General features: G+C 46.8%; 8 protein-coding genes across 8 annotated transcripts; 3 read left to right on the top strand and 5 right to left on the bottom strand.

The window, feature by feature from the left end:
• Positions 1-171: 171 nt before the first annotated feature.
• On the bottom strand, positions 172-1,404 carry BDW74DRAFT_181133 (ankyrin repeat-containing domain protein; the record flags this gene model as incomplete). Its single annotated transcript, XM_073729930.1, has 1 exon — positions 172-1,404. The coding sequence occupies one exon, from the start codon at positions 1,402-1,404 to the stop codon at positions 172-174; it is 1,233 nt and encodes a 410-aa protein (XP_073580703.1).
• Positions 1,405-1,531: 127 nt separating this feature from the next.
• On the bottom strand, positions 1,532-2,975 carry BDW74DRAFT_181132 (uncharacterized protein; the record flags this gene model as incomplete). The annotated part of the gene is made up of 6 exons (XM_073729929.1): positions 1,532-1,656; positions 1,717-1,845; positions 1,894-2,208; positions 2,269-2,385; positions 2,441-2,663; positions 2,721-2,975. 6 exons carry the CDS (start codon positions 2,973-2,975, stop codon positions 1,532-1,534), a joined length of 1,164 nt encoding a protein of 387 aa, XP_073580702.1.
• A 661-nt stretch (positions 2,976-3,636) lies between these two features.
• On the top strand, positions 3,637-7,779 carry BDW74DRAFT_169738 (uncharacterized protein; the record flags this gene model as incomplete). Its single annotated transcript, XM_073727046.1, has 13 exons — positions 3,637-3,841; positions 3,891-3,948; positions 3,998-4,066; positions 4,128-4,242; positions 4,321-4,612; positions 4,669-4,773; positions 4,822-4,962; positions 5,012-5,291; positions 5,355-6,028; positions 6,079-7,141; positions 7,193-7,312; positions 7,367-7,530; positions 7,739-7,779. The coding sequence occupies 13 exons, from the start codon at positions 3,637-3,639 to the stop codon at positions 7,777-7,779; spliced, it is 3,327 nt and encodes a 1,108-aa protein (XP_073580701.1).
• A 132-nt stretch (positions 7,780-7,911) lies between these two features.
• On the top strand, positions 7,912-8,793 carry BDW74DRAFT_181130 (A4/G1 family peptidase; the record flags this gene model as incomplete). Its single annotated transcript, XM_073729928.1, has 1 exon — positions 7,912-8,793. The coding sequence occupies one exon, from the start codon at positions 7,912-7,914 to the stop codon at positions 8,791-8,793; it is 882 nt and encodes a 293-aa protein (XP_073580700.1).
• A 266-nt stretch (positions 8,794-9,059) lies between these two features.
• On the bottom strand, positions 9,060-9,469 carry BDW74DRAFT_169736 (uncharacterized protein; the record flags this gene model as incomplete). The annotated part of the gene is made up of 2 exons (XM_073727045.1): positions 9,060-9,310; positions 9,367-9,469. The coding sequence occupies 2 exons, from the start codon at positions 9,467-9,469 to the stop codon at positions 9,060-9,062; spliced, it is 354 nt and encodes a 117-aa protein (XP_073580699.1).
• Positions 9,470-10,107: 638 nt separating this feature from the next.
• On the top strand, positions 10,108-10,917 carry BDW74DRAFT_181128 (uncharacterized protein; the record flags this gene model as incomplete). Its single annotated transcript, XM_073729927.1, has 1 exon — positions 10,108-10,917. One exon carries the CDS (start codon positions 10,108-10,110, stop codon positions 10,915-10,917), a length of 810 nt encoding a protein of 269 aa, XP_073580698.1.
• Positions 10,918-10,947: 30 nt separating this feature from the next.
• On the bottom strand, positions 10,948-12,422 carry BDW74DRAFT_169735 (uncharacterized protein; the record flags this gene model as incomplete). The annotated part of the gene is made up of 5 exons (XM_073727044.1): positions 10,948-11,268; positions 11,332-11,670; positions 11,744-11,816; positions 11,858-12,126; positions 12,174-12,422. The coding sequence occupies 5 exons, from the start codon at positions 12,420-12,422 to the stop codon at positions 10,948-10,950; spliced, it is 1,251 nt and encodes a 416-aa protein (XP_073580697.1).
• Positions 12,423-19,487: 7,065 nt separating this feature from the next.
• Positions 19,488-20,733, bottom strand: BDW74DRAFT_181126 (uncharacterized protein; the record flags this gene model as incomplete). Its single annotated transcript, XM_073729926.1, has 3 exons — positions 19,488-19,687; positions 19,772-19,897; positions 19,977-20,733. The coding sequence occupies 3 exons, from the start codon at positions 20,731-20,733 to the stop codon at positions 19,488-19,490; spliced, it is 1,083 nt and encodes a 360-aa protein (XP_073580696.1).
• Between the last annotated feature and the right edge of the window lie 257 nt (positions 20,734-20,990).

The following is a 20,990-nucleotide window of genomic DNA, read 5'->3' as shown; positions in this document are numbered from 1 at the left end:
CCATGCCAGCGTCAATGGTGGAGCTTCTGTTGGGAGTACGACCAGCATAGGTGTGATGGAAGGCAAGTTTAGTGATTCCTAATCTAGTGGGAAGGTGATTATATGACAGGGATGGGGAAAAGTACTTCCATGGACACGGCACGCTATTGAACATGGTGCAACTAAGCATGCTTAGCTCCTTTCTCGTGTCTCTTCGCATGGCGCAGGTTCTGGTGCCTCCAACAATGGAAGATCACCCTCCCGTGACTCCGATGGATCAAAAGGCATAAACATGACAAAGGAATACATCTTTTTGAACGCTGGGTTTTGCCTGCGGGCATCTCGCTCCGCCACTGCAACAAAGCCAGCAATCTCAACTCTCTCGGATGGATTTTCGTAGGGGAGAGCATGGAGAATGGCTACAGCATCATGGAATCCCATCGTCTCTGCAAGCTGGACATCTTCCCTGTCAGGTCGCACACCTTTCGCAATAAGAAATTTCAGCATCGCCAGGTGGCGCTCGTGCACTGCATACCAAATCGAGCTGTGGAGGCGATCATCCTCCTCGTTCATGTAAGACGTACACAAATGTGGGTTGGCACCGTGATCGATCAAAAATTCAGCCATCTCCACGTGCCCTTTCATGACGGCGTGGAATAGGGCGTAGTGGCCGTAGACGGCAAGGTTGAGGCCATGCTTGACAAGTATCTTGAGGGGAGCTTTGTCGTTGCAAACAGCTGCGGCTCGCAGTGCCCAGTCTGCCCCAAGGCTCTCGCCACGGCTGAGCAAAAGTTCCAAAATCTCCAAGTTTGCATTACTGCATAGCGCTTCAGACACAGCGTCTGGGACATCCTTCGGGTCCGTCTTTGCGCCGTACTCAATCAACCGCTTGACCATGGCGAGGGACTGGGATCGGACAGCAGCACACAGAGCCGAACTGGCCACCTGGTGCCTGGTGTTCCTGCGACCGAGCGGGGCATGGGGGTGTAGCATGAGGTCCACAAACTCAGTCCGACGCCAGCGAATAGCGCAATGGAAAGCAATATGTAGCAAGGTGGGTGGCGGCGGTTGGGCAAGCAGGGCTTTGAAGGCCTCGAGGTGGTTTCCTCGCACCGCCGACAACAGCGGATTCTCGATTTTTTCGACCGCTGGATCGTCCATGTCCCACGGCCTTTCGGGTTCATACAGCGCAATGTTGGCGCCGGCGAGCTGGAGGACATTGATCAAGTCGGTTTGTCCATGCTTCGCCGCCCATGCAAGGGCGGAGCTACGGTGGTAGAGCACATTGTGACGAACAAGGTAGGGGCGGTATTGGTGATAAAGTCTTTTGCTACTTTGAATAAACGAATTGACATCTTTCTGGTGGGATAGGTTATCAAGGATCGTTAGGAGGACCTCCGGGGGCACGTCCGTGAGGAGTTTCATGTTGTCGGGCTGAGGAGGGGAAAAGGAGGCATTCAACATTCTCCTGGCTATGGTAGGCTACCTGAAGATAACTCTTGCTTGGCACTGCGCTAGGTATTACGTGATCGCACTATGTACGTAGGTAGGTCTAGTTAAAGTCAAATGTCACAAATCCGTCCTCGGTTTTCAGATTATCCTTCGCCTGGCCGCAAAAGTTTGAAGACCAATCGCAGGCATCGTACCAAGAGGCCACGGCAAAGTATGCAAGAGAGTCTAAGCGAGGTCAGTACAATGCCTGACTAGGGTTCGCTGCGGACCCCAGGATGGACGGACCTGCATTCTGCAGTGTGAGATGTGGCTGCGCACCCGCGAGAGCTCGGCAACCCTCCCCGCGATATGAAGGCTCTGACTTCGCAGGCCACCTACCATTGGGACCCGCTGGGATATTGAAAACAAGGTCTCCTGGGACACGAGGATCAGCATTGACCGGTGAGCGCAGAAATAGCTTACTAGTCGGCGTGCCCAAAATGCCTTGGACGTGTGTGAATTCATGGAGAAGCGTTCCAACGATGGTCCGTAGTTTGAGCGTGTTGATTGATACGCCCTTCAGGGTATTCGCGTCGTTACTGAGATCCTGTAGCATCTGGCTTGTCCTGGCCCGTTCAAAGGCAGCCGGGCAAATGCAGACCTCGTCCCTACCGGTAACTCTGTTGCGAACGCTCCATCCGTTGGTTCCACCCTGACTTTCGTGGCATAACCCTCCTGTTGCCCCCAAAGTGTATGTGCCGGAGGACTGACCCTCGGGTCTTGTATCGGTGTAGTATCCTTTGGTGACAGAGGGTCAGCTTGCTTTGCCACAGCCGGTCATGCACCAGACAGTCTCACGAAGATTTGGGTCTTCCCCCTCACGAGGTTGCCTCCTCACGTAGTGCTCATCATTGCAATCAATCGAGATATCCGGACCCCCATTATTGAGTTCATCCAGTATAATGTTGTATATGCCTGTAAAGACGCCTGTTAGCGAATCTAGCCTCGTCGTTGTGGCACCCGCACCGACCGATCAGGTCATCCATCTTGTCAATAGCTTCGGTAAATGAATATACGTGCTGGCCCCAAGGGTAGGGTTGCGTTTCGTCGGTAAGTTGGATGACACCCATGTAGGCCTGCCATGTGGCCAGAAGCTTGGAAATGTAGTCGTAGTTCGCGCCCCAATTCTCCGGCTGGACCGTGTGCTCGAGGTAGAACTGCAGGTTTCCGATATTCTGGGTCGTTACCTGTAGCTGCATGGGACGTTAGCCTGGCACAACACGACGATGGGCTCGCTGGTATGCACTCACCAATTTGATCATCTCATCGAGTTCCTGCTCGATGTAGAGTTGTTGATCATCAGAGCAACTCTCCCCGTAGGTGATGCGCGAGTACGTGTATATGGCGCTGTCGGCAAGGCGAGATACTTCGGCGGAGGAGTTGAGTTGACGCTCAAGATGTTCTAGATGGAATGGGAACGATAATGCTAGGGAGAAGACGGAAAAAATCACCAAGAGCATCCTGAGTCCCGGTACGCCGGCCTGAGCAGGCCAATTCACAACCATAGTTGGTTAAGTAGCAATGTCCTGGGGAAATATTCAAAGGTGAAGACACGATATACTCAACCTACTTAAACACGGCCACCAGAACACTTTTTTTCGGGCCTGGTGCCCTTGATACCTATTCAGTCCTTCTGCGCCTGCATCTATCATGCTCCACCCGCCTAGTATGACCTCGCGGTAGTAGCACTAATTCCAAAAGCTTGACGGAGAAACACATTATCACGGACCTCTCCTTTCATTGCTTGTTCACTAACTGAGACACAATTTTCTTCCCCTGTACAGGCCGTAATATCGGTGTGCGTGCTCCTGTTGCAGGGGGCTATACTAGACAGATACCCACCAGCAGACTGCGCCGCCGACACTTGGCAGGCTAGCCACCCCTGCCAAGGCCACAAGTACATTCCCTAGACGCTTCGCGTTACATTCTGCTTTCGTATCTCGAGGGCGCGGATGCGGTCGGCGAGGCTAAATTGTCCGCCTGTGATGGGTGTGCGTTAGCCTGCATTGTGCGAAATTAAGATGCAGGTCCAGAAAAAGTACGGTCGGATAGAGCCTGACTCTGAGATATTCGACAGTGCGGGCTCCCTATAAGTTGCCCAGCAGACCACATCGATGTTGTACGACAATACCGGGTGTCGTTGTTCACTGATACCAACCTGCAATTATGTTCCTCCCATCTGCAACAAGGTGGTCGCTGGTGGTCTTGCTTGGCGCAACCATCCCGTTCACATGGGCACAGTCTGGAACTTGCTCGGATACTGAAGAGTGTGTATCAGGATGCTGTTCCAAGGAAGGATACTGCGGGTTCGGACCCGACTTTTGTGGCGATGACTGCATCTCCAACTGCGATGCTGTTGCCGAGTGCGGAGGTAAGGACTACCCCAGCTGGGATGCGTACAGCTGCTGACCATGACTTAGAATATGCCGAGACCCCAGGAACCGAGTGCCCCTTGAATGTCTGCTGCTCTGAGTTTGGGTATGTTGGACTCACAGATGCACCCCGTATCTTACTAACGATAGACAAGCTTTTGCGGCACTACTGAAGACTTTTGTGGATCGGGTTGTCAAAGCGGCTGCGACCCGGTGAACGTACCGTAAGTCTTACCTGGGTAATATGTTGGGAGTTGTTGATCGCTAAGAATAATTCCGTTGCAGCTCGTGCTCTGGACAGTCCACTCAGGGTGTCTATATTGGTTACTATGAAGGCTGGAACTCTCAGCGGTTGTGTGACGTTGTATTGCCAGAAGACATCAATGTTGCTCCTTGGACGGTATGTTGGAGTCCAGGTTCTATTTCATTTGGGGAGTTCGCGAACACAGCTAACACTCGACATGTTCGACACATGCAGCATCTCTTTTACTCTTTTGCTGGTATCGATGAGACCGAGTTTACCATGACGACGACCAATCCTGACGACGAGGAACATATGAGAAGCTTTGTTGCCTTAAAGAAAAAGAAGCCTTCCTTGAAGACTTATATTGCCGTTGGAGGTTGGGATGTCGGGGGCAAGGTCTTCTCAGATATGACAAGGTTCCCAGGCACACGCAAGGCTTTCATTGACTCCGCCCTTTCCTGGTTGGAGGATTATGGTTTTGATGGTATTGACATTGACTGGGAATATCCAGCAGCCGATGACCGAGGTCAGCCCGACTTTTAAACCGTTTCCATCATGATCTTAAATACTAATTCCAACCAGGTGGTGCTGCCAGGGATACGGACAACTTTGTGACATTCCTTTCTGAGCTTCGTGAGGCCGTGGGGACAAAATATGGCCTGACAGCGACACTTCCTGCTTCATACTGTAAGTCTTTTTACCTTATCCTGCCCCAACGCCACTAACAAACGCTAGGGTATCTGAAAGGGTTTGATGTTGCAGGAATGGCAGAGTATGTTGACTTCCTCAATGTCATGACCTATGACATCCACGGCACATGGGATGGGAACAGCGATTGGACTAGCCCCGTTGTAAACCCGCATACAAACCTTACTGGTAAGCTCCATGGTCTCTGCTCTCCTCGTTAACTAATAGATTCTTCCAGAAATTACCAACGGGCTCAATCTCCTTTGGCGCAATGGGGTCGATCCTAGCAAAGTGTTGCTCGGTCTTGGCTTCTATGGCAGATCCTTTACCCTAGCAGACTCTTCCTGCAGCGATCCGAACTGCGAGTTCTCAGGCGGCGCACGTGCTGGCGAGTGTACCGCCACAGAGGGGGTGCTTTCCGACTACGAGATCAACTGTATTATTGAGAAATATTCCGTTGATGTGCAGTACAATGAAGAAGCCGCCGTGAACTGGATCACTTGGGGGAGAGATCAATGGTGAGTGATATTTCTGTCATTCTCGAGTTTATTTTATCACAATCTAACCCTGCCTCTATCAAGGGTCTCCTTCGATAACGCTCGGACTTTGAAGCAAAAAGCCGACTACGCCAACGGCAAATGCCTGGGTGGACTGTTTGCCTGGGCCCTGGATATGGGTGGACCTGGTTCACTTACCAATCCTAACAGTCTTAATCCGGACGACACCAGCATGACAGGTGCAAACTTGGAAGGAGGGAGTGACGGGACAGGACTTCTCTACGTGGGAGAGGAGGTGCTGGGAGACTCGCCAACAGTCACGGCCATCGCACCCGTGAGCATCATCTGGCCCAAATCAGTTCTCGACGCCCCAACCACCATTGACTTTGGAGACGGTTATCCCACCTCACTTGAAGTGGCTTGGAGTACCACGAAGACCATTACTGTCGATGGAACCCCCACAGTCACATCTACCATCACTCGGTACATTATGTCAACCACAATTTCGCTACCCGCTATCACAACCCAGACGTTGAACTATTATAATTGGAATCTGACCGACACTGTGACTTCGACTGTTGGCACACTTACCCCGAGCCTGGAAATACCTCCGGTGGTGGTGACAAACGACCCAAACCCGATGGGCGAAGAAGGGGTAACTCACCTGCCCATTGTGACTCGAACAGTGAGTATTCCACCATGGCCTTGGACCACTGGTTCCAGCGAGACTGGATATCCGAAGGTCACATTCGAACAAGGTGAGTTGACCTCTTTTGTTCATGGTCACACGGAGTACTAACATGAATAGGCGACCCCCCAAGTCCTACTTGCAACGCGAATTGCGGCCATAAGTGCTATAGCTTCTGCGATGGGCCATGCCTTGTGGACTGCGGCGAAGAAAGCGCGTCTAGCTTCATTGATCCAAGCGACGAGAACCCCCCTTCGGTCTCCAAATGTACAGGTCCCGGATGCGTCAATGGCGGGTGTACCGGGAGTGGGCTTTGCATCGAGCGGGGCTGCACAGGGTCTGACTGCAACAACCGCATTTGTACTGGGGATGATTGCATTCCGACGGCATGCACTGGCGCGGACTGTGTGGATGGCCACTGCGAGGGCGACAACTGCCAAGATCATGGCTGTATAGGGGAAGATTGCGACAAAACTCGCCGGGAAGATGACAATAACAACGATGACGATGATGACGATAACGACAACGACGACGATGATGACAGCAGCGGGGATCACAACGGCGGGAGTGGCATCTGCTTTGGTCTGCACTGCCTGTCATGGGGTTGTCTTGGCCGGCAGTGCTCTAACAGTGACTTCGTCTGCACCGGACCCGATTGTCGTGTAGTCTCCTGTACTGGCCCCGACTGTGAGAATGGGATCTGCAGAGGCAAAAGATGTCAATCCCAGGACACGGACTGTGAGGCCGAGGAGGCCGATGTCTGCACTGCCTACATCTCCAGTTCTCTGGTGACGCCTGCCTCGACCTATTCCACCACGACAGTCACCTCGGTTTGCGACACTATCACAGCCTGCGCAGCTGCAGCTACAATGACGACCAAGACAGTGGACGAGAACGGCCTGGACGAAGGAACGGCTACGATTGTGGAATCCGCCACGACGTCTGATGCTGATCTTGTTAGCTTCCTTGACGAGCAGCTAGAGAGCTGGTGGTCGACTGTCTTTGCAACCACCACGACGACGACAACAACAAAGACCACGACTCGAACAACCACGACGACGAGCGCTCTTCCTACCGAGACTAGCTATGACTGCCATGGGTCATCACGGTGTGGGTCATTCGATGACCTCGCCGAGTTCTGTGACATGGCCAAGAGTTTTCTCAAGGACGATATAATCTATGGGTATGTTGCATAATTGGATGCATAAATAGCGAGTGCTAAGTTTCATCATAGAACAACGGACAACAGTTACGACTCGGGAGAGTGCTATACGGATGGAAAGAATGCCGGCTTTGGATGCGGCGTGTTTGTTAAAGGTGACGACTGTGAGATGCCGGGAAGGCAAATTGCTGCGTACGTTCTCACTTATGCATTCTGGCCTACGTCATCCTTCTAACTGGTCTTCAGGGCGTATGACCATATTTTCCAGCAGACAGGTGGTAAATGTGAAATCTGCGGCCATGCATATTTCGCAGATGGCTGCTATGTGACGGTCGACTATGTCTCCGGATGCGAAAATACCAATGGCCCGCTGCAACCCATCGGCAACGGATCAATCGCTTCTATCTCAGGTCCCTTGTACAGTTCCGCCGCGCTCAAATCACCAAGTCCATGGCCAACTTCTTCCCCGTTGCCGGGGGTAACTGCAGCGAAGATAGGAGCCAGATAAGAGATGCCAGTCGAGTTACCACTCTAGGGCGGCGACGTAACGATATGGCCACAGAGCGAAGATACAGTAGACGTATTGCCTCAAACAGAATATATATCGGAGACAAATAGCTGGAACTGTACGAGTAGAGTCTCGCAACAGGAGTAGCTAGGGTTCTTTAAATCACGGGGCGTCCGTATTCTGTCGAAGCGAACAAAAGCCCTAGCGAGGGTCGACATATAAAAGCTCGGTGGTGCCCCGGTCGAGCATGCTTCTCGATCATGTTTTCCAATTTATTCGCAAAATGAAGATCGCTTGTCTATCCACCATAGCGTCCCTCTGCTTCGTCTATTTGGTGCCAGCCCTAGCCGCACCATCTCGACACGATCAAATATGGAGACCGAGGCGCCAACGCATTTCCAACCCGCTGCGTGAGGTCAAGTACAAGCCCGCCCCTGGGCAAGTGCTTTCACTCGAAGTTCAATCCGAAGAGCAAGAGGAGCCATCTTACAGCTCAAACTGGGCCGGTGCTGTTCTAGAGAATGCCCCTGCCAACGCCTTTTACTCCTTTGTGTCAGCTACCATCACAGCGCCCACACCTACAGCAACGTCGACGGCAACCGGCTCGACAGGCACCCCTAGCACATATCAAGCTGCTTCCGCATGGGTGGGTATTGATGGAGCAACCTACACCGCTGCCATTTTACAAACTGGACTGGATTTTTATGTCATCAATGGAGAACCATACACCGATGCTTGGTTCGAGTGGTATCCCGGGTACGCGGAATACTACAACGAGTTCTACGTCACCCCAGGCGATGTGCTTGTCCTTTCTGTCAACATCACATCTCCCGATAAGGATAAGGGGGTTTGCACTGTCGAGAATCGGAGCACCGGTGTCACCGTAAGCGAAACGGTTAGTGCGCCGAAGAGTACTGCAACGCTGGCCGGGTCAAACGCAGAGTGGGTGGTCGAAAACTTCCAGTCAGGAGGCGAACCCGTCCCATTTGTTGAGTTTGACGAGGTGCACTTTACGGAATGTCAGGCGGGGGCGAGAAATACAACCGTGGGTTTGGAGAATGCGAGAATCTACGCGTTGGTATTGGAAGAGAAGGTCGTTGCAGAGGTTGACATGGAGGCTGAGGCCAATGGGTTCTACGTGAGGGACACAAGGTGGGATTCATGATTTTCCTACGGTGGTGAATGGATTCCAGGGTGTGGCATCATGCAATATGAGGAGTTAGCGAAGATAGATATTGCGTGGCACGCCATGCTGTCGTAGAAGGAAGCAAAACACCCATCGATTGTTATCAACTGCGTCCGAAAAATTATGCTCAGGGTACAAATTACTGGATCAAGAGTGACAATATGAGATAATGTCAGCATCCATCGTAACCCAACACGAAGGTTAGAGTCACACAGTGAAGAATAGGATACAAGTCACCACAATCCTCACCAAGGATCAGAAGGAATCCAAATGAACATCTCAGAATGCTTCACCCCACACCGCGAGCAGAGCAGCTCATGGGCCGGGCTATCCTTCTGAGGCCCATGCTGGAGCACATCCAACATGAACGAGGCCGAATGGATGCCGAGCGACAGGGCGTTCTGAATCAGGTCGTCGAGGCCAGAGTGCTTGCCGCAACCGCTGCAGATCTTGCGGTCTTGCACCATCAGTGTGGCCTGACGCGAAATATCAGAGCCTGGTCATTGTAATTAGATCTGAGGATTTCTGGAAACGATGAACGGAGTGAAATACCATCGCAGTCAAGCAAGGAGCCGATGTGTGCTCGTTCCTCGGGGGTGATGATCCAGCGGTAGCCGCCAGGGATGGGCTCAGAAAGGGGTGAGAGGCCAGACATCATCAAAGTCTCTGAGCCAGACGGGGATTGTTCTTAGATTTTCGAGGTCAAACGTGTGTGAATGTGAAGGTTGTTGGGTAGGGGTTCCCGCCACGGTCAATGGCCAGTACTTATGCCGGCTGTTGGGAGGCCCGTGACATAAGGGCGGCATCATCATCTTCCATCAAGGAAAAAGTAAAGATGGTCAGCTGGATGTCTCATCTGTAGTGGGAACGCAAGATCTCGAAATGGACTGGGAGGGCATGCGTGGACCATCTGAACCCATCCAGAACTGCGTTATCAGCGTCTGATGATAGCGGACTAAGGTAAAAGCACAGAGTTATATACTGTAGCATGTCACAAAAACTATTGGTCGTTGGGCTTCCCGTAGAGACGAGTTATATAGCCTGACACGATTTACTCGGCGTGGAATAGTCCGTAGTTGTCCGTGTCCTTGACACCAGAAAGCAGCAGCTGTACATTCGTGTCAGAGCGGGGGATGCCGGGGTCTGTGCAGCATCGGAGGGTGCATCAAGCGGGGTTCTATGCAGTCGGGGATTAGTGCTGACGTGAGATTCCGATGGGCTGAATGTTGGTTTAAGACTCCATCTCCGACCAGGCTGTCTCGTCATTCATTCTCTAAGCCGTTGATCTTCGTCATGACGAACCCGATCAAAATCGATCCTCGCTATGAGATCCGCAAGCTGGAGCCAAAACATCTAGAATGGGCCAAGGCAATCATCAGCCACAGCAATGTCTTCCACTCGCCTGTCTGGGCCAAGCTCTACCCAGAGAACCAGGCTGAACGATTTCGAGCAACGTTCAATGGCACCACGTATCTGGTCCAGCATCAAATCGCCTCAGGTTTGTCTTACGGGGTGTTCGACACCGAGTATCAGTTCGAGCGAGCTGAATCTGCAGCAACGGGAGGTGCCATGTACTGGGGAGAGGAGTGGAATCCCAGCTTTACTAGCGATGACATCCTGGCACGCATGGATTTCCCACTGGCGTCGATCGCGCTGGCATTTGACGCTGCTGATCCGATCGACATGCGACAGGTGGTGCCGCTGTTTGCGCCCGAGGCTTTGCCTCACTTTGCTGCCTTTGCACCTTTCCTTGATGCAGGAGATACAAGAGACCCAAGTACATGGGAAGCAAAAGGCCCGAGGCAGGTGCTAAAGCGGATGGGAACGGCCACGCGGCCGGACTACATGAATACAGGCATTACAAAGACGATGGCGCATTGGCTGATGTGGGAGGCGGCATGGAAAGGATTCAGAGGGATCAATATCGAGTGCTACCATGATGCGGTGAACCATATCTGGACCCATCCCCCGTCGCCGTTCAAGGCCGAGTTGGTAGCCAGGGTTAGAGTGAACGAGTATGAGAAGGACGAAGCTGGCGAACCAGTTCGACCATTCCCTCATGTCAAGCAGGCGCTGACGAAGGTTTATGTACATCTCAGATAGGTCTCTTGCCAGGAGACGCTACCGGTGTACTTATTCCGGTTCCAAAAACTCCTCTTCATGTAGCTTGAGTGACTGCCCGACCTTAGCACACAGCTCCACTAAAGCCCTGCGGTCATCCTCGGATGGTATTAAAGGTTTCTTGTCCTTGCGTCTCGGCTGCGCATTCTTGTCTAATCTCCACATCATCTTCCGCATATACGGCGCCCACAGAGTTCCATCGCAAAAGACCATGTAACACTCCTCGTAGAACCCCATTTTAGTCTGTATCTCTCGATTAAAGGGCACTACCCTGTTGGTCCACCTGTCCAGGGTGGATCCGAACTGAAAGTGACGTAGATGGGGGAGGTCGTTCTAGAAGGCTCGAAAGTAATCGGCCCATCGTCTGCTGTATGAGGCGTAGAGTTTATCGACTACCAAGTCCGGATGCGGGTGAAAGTCTTGCGAGGAAAGGACGGTCTCCGAGACGGGGGTGGCTCCATCAACATTGAAATAGAGTGCTGCCTCATAAATAATAGTGCAGTGGTCCATGTATAGCTCGATAAGCGAAGAGCCGTGCGAAAGAATCCAGTCTAGCTGATAGTCACGCATGAAGGCATAGTTGCCTAGGGAAAGCGATTTCAAGCGCGGGAAATGCAGGCCGCGCAAATCTAGTTTGGGGCAAAAGCCAACGAGTAGGCGAGAGTATAGGGTCAGGTGCTCGAGGTTGGCCATGGTGGGCTTTAGCCAGACGCGTGGCAGTTTACTGTAGCAGCGCTGCGCATTTCATGAATATGTTAAGCAAAGGCGGCAATCTGCAAGGGAAGGAGAGGGTGCCAAATGCATTTACATAGACATACGGGCTCCCTTCCCGAGTGGCATTGGTGACATCAAGCCTCAACACTCGCAGGCTGCCGAGTAACCTTTCGCGGTTCGCTGCGGTTTGTGTCTCCATAAGATCAACATTTGAAAGTCTAGGAGGCCCAACTCCCGTAGTGGCCGCGGCAAAGCAGCAACAGCAGACAGAAATCGCGTCAATATCACGACCCTAACGGCGATTGGCTGTAGAGGGTTGTCAAGTTCAGTCTCGCCACACGCGTCATGGAACCGGAGAACAAGACTCTCCAGGCTAGGAAGCTCTTTCATCCGGTGGAACGCGTTCCATAGACGCATACTAAGATTGGTATTTGGCTGATGATTCCCTTCATCTTGGAAGTAATCGGAATCAAACTCCTGGTGATAGCGAGTAGAAGTATAGACATAAAATCGCAAGCACTAACATTGTCCAGATTCCACGTGTTTATATAGAGCATTGTCACGCACTTGGCAATTGCTGGGCTGCTGATAATTCGGTCTAATCGGTTGCAGCTGGCATCGGTCGGAGTGAAAGTTAGAGAATCAAAGACCCAGCGTTGACCGACCGCGCTTAAAGCGTGGCTGGAGCATCGCAGGTTCTTGCGTGTTGTCAAATCAGCATGAGAGAAAACTCGGTCGAGTATTTCGGGCGGAATGGACATAAAGCGGGCCATTGTGGTTATTCGCGATATTTAAGGTCTGTGGTGGCTGTTCTCAACAGCAAATAGAAGACAAATGCAGGTTGCGACCCAAGGTGGCAGGCAGTTGCTGCCTAAAGTCAGCCCCTGTGCGCTTGGCAAACTACGTACCATACCGGTAGGTGCCTAGCCAATGGGAGGGGTTCCATGGGCAACCCTAAGGGTTTTAGGGTTTAGAACAGGGTTACTAAGGTTGCTGGTGTAGTCATTCCAAGCGGTACGAGTTTACGGTAAGTCCAGGCGATAACGATCAAGGTCTATCTTGAATTAGCAGCAGTGAGATATCTACCTTTTGCTATCTAAGGCCCACCACCGTGGTAGTACAAAGGGCTACCGGCATGTGCAGTGGCCGACGAATAACAAACCCCAGCCAGGTGGTACAAAGCATTAGCCATAGGTGTTGCCGTGGAATCTTGACGCGAGGCAACAGTCATATTTACACGACCTGTGCTAAATTGACTACCAGAGCACAATATATATAAGGTCCTTGGCCTTAGAAAGGATTTGCGAATAGTGTAAAAAGGTGTAATAAACCTAAAGAAATAAGAATAAAGGGGTTATATGCCTTTTTCCTAAAAAGGTTAAGATTATAAGATTAATGCTAAGGATTAAAACTCTTTTCTTGCAGAGGACAGGTATTCTTTATATATGCTAAGTTAATATAAATATTAACTTAACTTATTTATAAAAAATCCTCGGCGGATATTTTTTAAATTCTTATAACAGGGTTATATATAATATTATAGGCCTTGTAATTACCCACCTTTTATAGCCTTAGTTTTCAAGGCTTTTATTCTTACAGCTTTTATAACTAGCTTAAATATCCCAAAGCACCCTTAAAAAACCTTTATAATAACCTCAAAAACCCTTTTGTCAGCCTCAGGCGGTGAAGGAGGCTTAATAACATAAGGAGAACGGAACATGATGACATCATGACTAATTCCTTCATGTATCTACGGCCAATCCTTAGCATAGCTTAGTTGGCCAAGAGTTAGTCTTTGTAATATACAACCTAGAGATTAACTACTATTCCACCCCCTTTTTCTTGGTGTTCTGCTTTGTACCTGGCTCTATATCCTAGGCCGTTACACCTTTATAGAAAATAATTATTATATAATAAAAAAAGATATATTTTTAATATATTACTACCCTTATAAAGAGTTATAAGGTCCTTGGCCTTAGAGGGAGTTTGCGAATAGTGTGAAAGGGTGTAATACACCTAAAAGAATAAGAATAAAAGGGTTTATAAGCCTTTTTCCAGAAACTGGTTCCATCATAAGATTAACGCTGAGGATTGAAACTCTCCCCTCGCGGAGCAGAAAGTAGTTGGGTTCGACGCGCTAAAAGCTGGCATCGACGCACTAGTCTGCCTCAGGCAGGAAGGCTAGTGGAATTTGGCCTGTGCCCTAAATTTCACGTGGAATTTACAGCTGTATTTAACTTACTGCTTTATCACTTTTAATACCTTTACTATTAAATTTATATACTTTGTTTTTAAGGATAAGAGCAAGCCTATAAAATAGTGAAATTACCCTTTAATTTATATAAGCTAGTTATAAAGTACTTAAAAAGTATTTATTATGTATTTTAATACTTAATTTTAATAAACTAATAGCGCATTTAACAGGTTTATAAATATGTATAAAAAATACGCGGTAAATTATATATATCTTAACTATTAAAATATATAATGAATAACTACTTCTTAAGTACTTGGGAACTAATTAATAATAAAAACTATTTTTTATTTTTAACCTTAACTTATGTAACTTTTACTTTTTTTTAAATTTTAACCTGCTTTATAAGTAATTTAGCTTTAAGACTTTAAATCTTTAACTTCTCTTTTAATTTCTATAGCTTTATATTCTAAGATTAGTCGCGTGAATTAGCTATAGTAACTTTTTAGAGACTAACCTAAGAGGTGCTAGAAAAGTAGGGGTAAGTACTTAATAAGTAGTTTTTAAGTACTTAAATAAAAATTATATCTTAATCTTGCCCGGGAACTTCCTTACTGGCTTTAACTGCCTTTTTAATTATCTTTTTAACTTAAAGTTCTTTGTAGTGGCCTTCCACTACTAAAAGATAAAAAGAATATTTAATCTTAATTGTAAATATTCTTAAAAAAATAAACTTTTTTTTTACCAAGCTAGCTTTATAAAATACTTCTGTATAAGTACTTATAAAGTGCTTGGTAAGTATTTTATAAGTACTTAAGGTAAAGATATACCAGACCAAGCCATATAATTAAGATAACTAGTTTTAAAAGTTTAAGTTATATATTAATGCTAAAGACCATAGGAGCTATAAGCTTAATTTTATTAAATATTTTATATATCTATACTTACTATATTGACCTTTACTCCGGTGTTAAGATCTGCTTTAGTTTTAATATCTTTTTAAGGTGCTTTTATAATTATTTTAATTCGCAGACACTTACCTATCTTAATTTTAGAGTATTAAGCTAGGGCATAAGACTTTACTCCAGCTCTTTATAATTTTCTTTATTATATATTTTGTTCCTATATTAGTTTATATACTTATCTTCCTGCTGTTCCTCCTGGCCCTTTTTATAATATTCCTTATTTCCAGGTTCTTCAGCAATTACCTTGTAACGGCCTAGGATATAGAGCCAGGTACGAAGCAGAAAGCTAAGGAAAAGGGGGTGGAACAGTGGTTAGTCTCTAGGTTGCATATCACAAAGACTAACTCTTGGCTAACTAAGCTACGCTGAGGGTTGGCCTTAGATACATAAGGAGAATTGGTCGTGATGTCACTGTGTTCTGTTCTCCTTATGTTATTGAACCTCCTTCGCCGCCTGAGGCTGGCATACCTCATGAATTTAGGTATTTTAATTTAAATTTATTAACTAAACCTTTAGATCTTTTAGCAGTTTTATATAATTTAGTGCTATATATCCAGGTTTCCCATATTTATAATAAGTTATTAAGGCTAATTTAAATTAATCCTAATTCAATACCGGCCTCGTACAGCTTTATAAGGTTTTGTGGTGCTAAAAGTTTACTTAGTTAATATTTTACTATAAGCTTATTTTATTAAATAGTTCCTTTCTTAAGTTCCTCTTCCTTAAATAAATCCTTGTTTATTTAGTCTTATTTCAGGAGTGTTTCCTCCCTGTTCTCCTAATTTAGGTTATTTATTATAGTAAGAAGTAATCCAGGGTTATATGTGCAGTATTTATAACCAGTACTGTAATGCTAATTAAATTAAATATTTTTTAAGTGTTAGGAAGTTTTTTATTATTAAGATTATAAATCTTATTTTAAAGGGCTGATTATAGCTTACTAAAATAGTATTAAGTTTATATCTTTTTATTATTTTTAGTAAAATAGTATTTTTAAAGTAGTAAAATAGTTAGTAAATTCTCTAGGGTGCTGTTCTTTCTTTTGGTAGGTATTCTTTAGCTTAATTATTACATTTAGTAAACTGGTTATTAAGCTCCTAAGGATAGTAGCAGTCTAGTTTTTGGAGTATTTTTTGGATAATTTTAAATATTCTTTATTTATACCTTCTAATTCATTGGCGTGTCGGATTTAATCACTTTTACATGTAGAATCCATATAAATTAAAGCACCTAAGATTTAGTATTAATTTATTTTATATTTACCAAGGGCTTCTTTAAAGTTTAACTTTAGTATACTAATTTAATTAAGGCATTACTATAAACTAAAGTTAAGATTATACTTGGGCATGCTTTTATCCTTAATTCTGCCAGAACTTTTGGGTAATTTATCTTTATAATAGTATTATTTAAAGGGCGTTTCTTATTTTAATACATAATTCTTAAGGTGTTTAATATGTCTTTTTATTTTTTAAAGCTATTATACTATAGAAAGTTCTTGGGTGTTCTGGTGGGGGATTATTATTATTTCTTAAGTATTTTAATAGTTTTCTGTGGAGGTGTTTTTAACTATTTTGTAAATTAATAATTAGTGAATCTTAAAGGGTCCTTCTCTAGGACTATTAGGATAGTCCCTTTTTAAAAAAAGGCGTGATTGTATAGGTAACATAGTATATATTTTATAGGTAATTAAGGGTAAAAGAGTTAGAATTATTAAAGCCTTAAGGTAAATAATTAGGCATAAAATAAAGTACTAGCTTAAATAAAAATAATATAAAGGCATATAAGTATACATTTTTAAGGCTTTGTGTAAATAAAGACTAACTCTTGCCTTATTAATTTTTAATAGGTGTTGGCTTTACATATACCTTTAATTTAGTAGTAATGTTATCACTGTATAATAGGGTAACAGGTGCGCAATGTCTAATCTTATCTAAATCCTTATCTTATCATTACTTGGCACCCGTGGGTGTGACATTAATTATCTTCCTCTCTTTGCTGACGATTTTTAGATGATACCAAGGAAATGGTGATTCCTTAACCAATATGCATGCCCTGTGTAACAGCACAAGCACCCGAGGAAGCAAGCAATGCCTCTAGCAGCTATCCTACATGTGCTGATTCTAGACAAGAATTACCTAATTAAAATTCGTCTATTACAGAGGCCTGCCGCTTAACATGTACCAATTTTAAAGACTATAAAGCAGATATGGGCCCATCCAGACATTTAATCTACGTGCAACTCCGTGCGGGGAACTTGATTCTCTGGAGCTGATTAAAGATGCCGGGCCTGCTGAATTCAAGTTGTCCTTATCTCGCTCAACTCCTCGCTCGACAAGGCGCTCTAGCTCCAGCCCGGAAGTGTCTAGCACCCCAAGGCTAACATCTAGAAGCCTAGTATACTACCCCTTGATTACAGTGGTTATGCCAGCAATTTCATGGAACAAGGAAAGTGTTATTAGGAGAAGTACAAGGGTAGCTGCAGCAGCGTGCAAGAAGCAAATCTATGAAAGTTAAGAAAGGAGTAATAACACCGCTGTGTCTTCCCCTAACATAGAGCAAAGTTTGAAGAGAAAGAAACAGGGTCCCGCGAGAAGGCTATGCTCTTAAGATGCCAAAGCTGCTGCTTACTCGTCCCATAGTCCCCATGCAGTCCGTGGGAGTGCCTTTCTTAGCATTAATTCTAATTGAGGCCTAAAACCAGCACACTACTTTACCTTTATTTTAGATACTTATTTAGTAAAGTATTATACTTCTCCGACAAGAATGCCCTGCTAGTCTATCTTTAGGAAAGGGAGGCATTGCCATGGTTCTAAATTGCAGATTACTTTCCTGGCCGAAGTGCGGCGTCCCTCCAGGTGCATTACTTAACTAAGTTGCGCGATAACAATAAATATTAGTCTCGAACCGCACGGAGGAGCTGACACGAAAGTTGAAACCTCAATTCTCCGTGAGACATAAAGATCGCCATGAGAGCAATGGCAGAACTTGATGAATGTTTTATGGAGCTTCAGACATATTTTACATAGTCTTTTTGAACAGGATGTTATTCACAGGACCGATCATGATTTTCAGAGTCCCTGAGTATATCAGACCCCGACCTCACGACTAAGCGCTACAGCCCAAAAACAAGAAATAAGAGTAGCAGATGTTGGTTAAGGATAGTGGTAACGCTGCAAGTCGGATCGTGATGGTTTCGCGGTCGTCCCGCTGCATTTGAGCATCGCACAGGGCTTGAGTGTGGATGTCGCCTATGTAGTGTCCGTCGACTGTAAGGCCCATGACATTGTACATAGCCCTTCCACAAGAACTTAGAGATATCCGCGGAGGATCCTCCGCGGATAGGCTGAGTCAGTACTCATGCTGACTTAGCGCGCACGGAGGATACCTGTCCTCCGCGAGGGGAGAGTTTCGGTCCTCAGCGTTAATCTTATGATGAAGCCAATTTCTGGAGAAAGGCTTATAAAACCCCTTTTATTCTTATCCTTTTAGGTGTATTACACCCTTTCACACTATTCGCAAACCCCTTCTAAGGCCAAGGACCTTATATCGACTGTCGCAGCTTTATCAGCCACGCCAAAATCCCCGAAATGATGAGAATGATAGAGGCTTGAAGCTAGACAAAAGGAGAACACGACATTGAAGGCTACTGGCCGGGCTATGGATGGGTCTGGTCAGAAGATTCAGGGATCATGAGACGAAGCTTTTTTGCTGGTTCCTTGTCGTCATACAGCCGGACCCCTTTGAGAAGTGTCACGATCTCTTGGCGGCCTTCGACTAAGGCGGCTTGAAGAGCATTGCCGTATTCACCCCCCCTGCACGTTGATGCCTGCTCGCTTGTCTTAAGAGCAGTTAAACAATCACTTGATATTCGCATCCTGAGGTGGCTTGAACAGCCCAGAAAAAGCGTCTGATTTAAATCGCCATGGTTCCATGAGCTTGCGTCTCCGAACCGCTTACTGATTCCACCACAGCTAGAGCTAGCCATGTAGACTTAAAGCTCCACAGAATTCAAAGGGCGGTTCAGCGGGTCAATCAACTCCTTCCGTGGAGTCTATCCGTAAACTAAACGTGACAGACAGTCCGGTTAATGCCCGTATAACTGAGGTGGATCACACAGGTGGACACGTCTGGACGCGTGCGATTGATCTAGAGGCCGAGCTGTTTGTTGTGTTTGCAGTACCTGTCACGTGATAACTGTTCTAGAAAGGCCAGTTTTGGCTAGTCAGATCCGATCAGGTCACCTGCGCGGCGGCCCAAATGCGACTTCCCACGAAACTTGAGGATTACCTGTGTTCTTGATAGTTGGCGCCCGATTTCTTCTCCAATCATATTAGACTATTATTATCACCAGACTCTGTACGGAGCTTCTCCGTGTGGGGATTAGGCAGTGCCAGTTTGGACTCTAATTAGAGGAGACATTTGTTCCAGTGAGGCTGGTGAACATTCAGGTAAGCGGAGGTTGTATGATACGCTAGGAGAAAAGCGACGTCCCTAATGGTTTAAAAGTCGGTTTTGTTACCTATCTCCGCAGTAGTATCTCGTACATTCTCATGCCGACCCAATTATAGGAAGTCCCGCGAAGTAAATCAATACACAGCTCATTCTTTTCGTGCAGTATATCTGGTCTCGACCACAAATGATTGTTCAATAGATGACATAGTTCGCAGGCGACCATTAACTTATTCCTCCTCGGGGTCACTGTAAGCGCTGACAACCTCCGCACACGCCAAGCGTAGAGCCTCAAATCGTGCTGAAAGGGTCCGCATGACCAAGGAATACATGTTCGCATTTGGTCCATCGATTGGAAAAGCGATCTGAAGGTGGGAAACATGCCGTGGGTGTAGATGGCGGATGAGTACTCTGGCCTCTCCCAAGAATTCTAACGTTTGATTAGCGAACCGAAAAACGGGTGAAAATAAAAGAAACGAGACGAAATCAATTAAAGAGGGGGCATGAAACACACTTCCAGCCTCTCGCGCCAAAAACTCCATATAGATCTCATTGAGAAGTTTCTTGACCTGTGTCAGTTCCGGGATTCCATCAAGCGCGCTGGGACAAAAGTCGGCGAGTTCAAGACTCTGTATTTCAGCTGCAAGTTGCGAGCAGTTGGTTAGTCGAGCAACAGATGTTGAGGTGTTCTACCTATCTTCGGAGAGGATTTTTCTTACTATAGAATGGCTCAGAGAGAATAAAATCTGAAAGAGCAATAGACCCTAGACCTTCCCATCTTGGCCCGACCAGCGCTGCAAAATAAACTGCGAGGGGAAACTTCCACCCTGGCTGAAATAAGTCCGCAATCTCCCTAATTGACTTTAAGCGGTGCTTCGCTTCCCCGGTGGACAGCTTGTCAGGGGTCTCAGTGCGCGAGAAAATCGCGTCCCGGAGCCGAAGAACTTCGTTGGCCCAACTTGGCTCCCTGTTTGCTTGGTCATGGATAGCCGGGAACAGAGGCTGCAGGCGCTGCATGAGATCTCCTCGCATTAGGGAAGCGGCGCTAATGACCTGATGTTTATCCTCGATTCTCAGCGCGCCCTGGGTGAGATACTCTCCGAAGTAGAATAAGCCTTGCCGTTTGACTTCTGTGCGAAGACTGCGTAAGTTCTTCAAATTTTCACACCCTGATCGGTCATCGAATTTATAGAAGACATCTAGAAGGACTAGGTCGCGGAGAAATACTCGGCTAGGAAAGAGCGTGGTATCAATAACAAAGAGCTTGATATGCTGCAAGCTGGATCCGTCCTTGCGGCTTTTGTGGCGGTAGTATATGTACTGTAAGGCAAAAAGTAAAGAGCTGGTCCAGGAGACAAAATTGTCTTCAACGTCATCTTTTGAACGCCAACGAAGATGCTTGTTAAGAGTGTACGCGACAAGAGCTCGCTTTTCACTATCCAGATTCTCGAAGATGTCTTCCCGACTAGATTCCATCTTTTCACAAGCTGCTGTAGATCGAACCCAATTGGTATCCGTTTCGCCATCAGATAGTGGGGTAACAACGCGAAAGAGAAACCGAGGGATGCGTTCAAGGACGTCTGGGTGAACTCCAAGGTCCGGTGACGGATTGAAAAGCAAGACTTCTGGACCTTGGTAAGATGAGTAGGGTTAGGGTTAGGGTTAGGGTTAGGGTTAGGGTTAGGGTTAGGGTTAGGGTTAGGGTTAGGGTTAGGGTTAGGGTTAGGGTTAGG

This window comes from Aspergillus multicolor (assembly GCF_047715735.1).
Source record: "Aspergillus multicolor strain CBS 133.54 unplaced genomic scaffold BDW74scaffold_26, whole genome shotgun sequence".
In the NCBI taxonomy this organism is placed as follows: domain Eukaryota; kingdom Fungi; phylum Ascomycota; class Eurotiomycetes; order Eurotiales; family Aspergillaceae; genus Aspergillus; species Aspergillus multicolor.
This window is presented reverse-complemented; position numbering and strand designations above follow the sequence as displayed.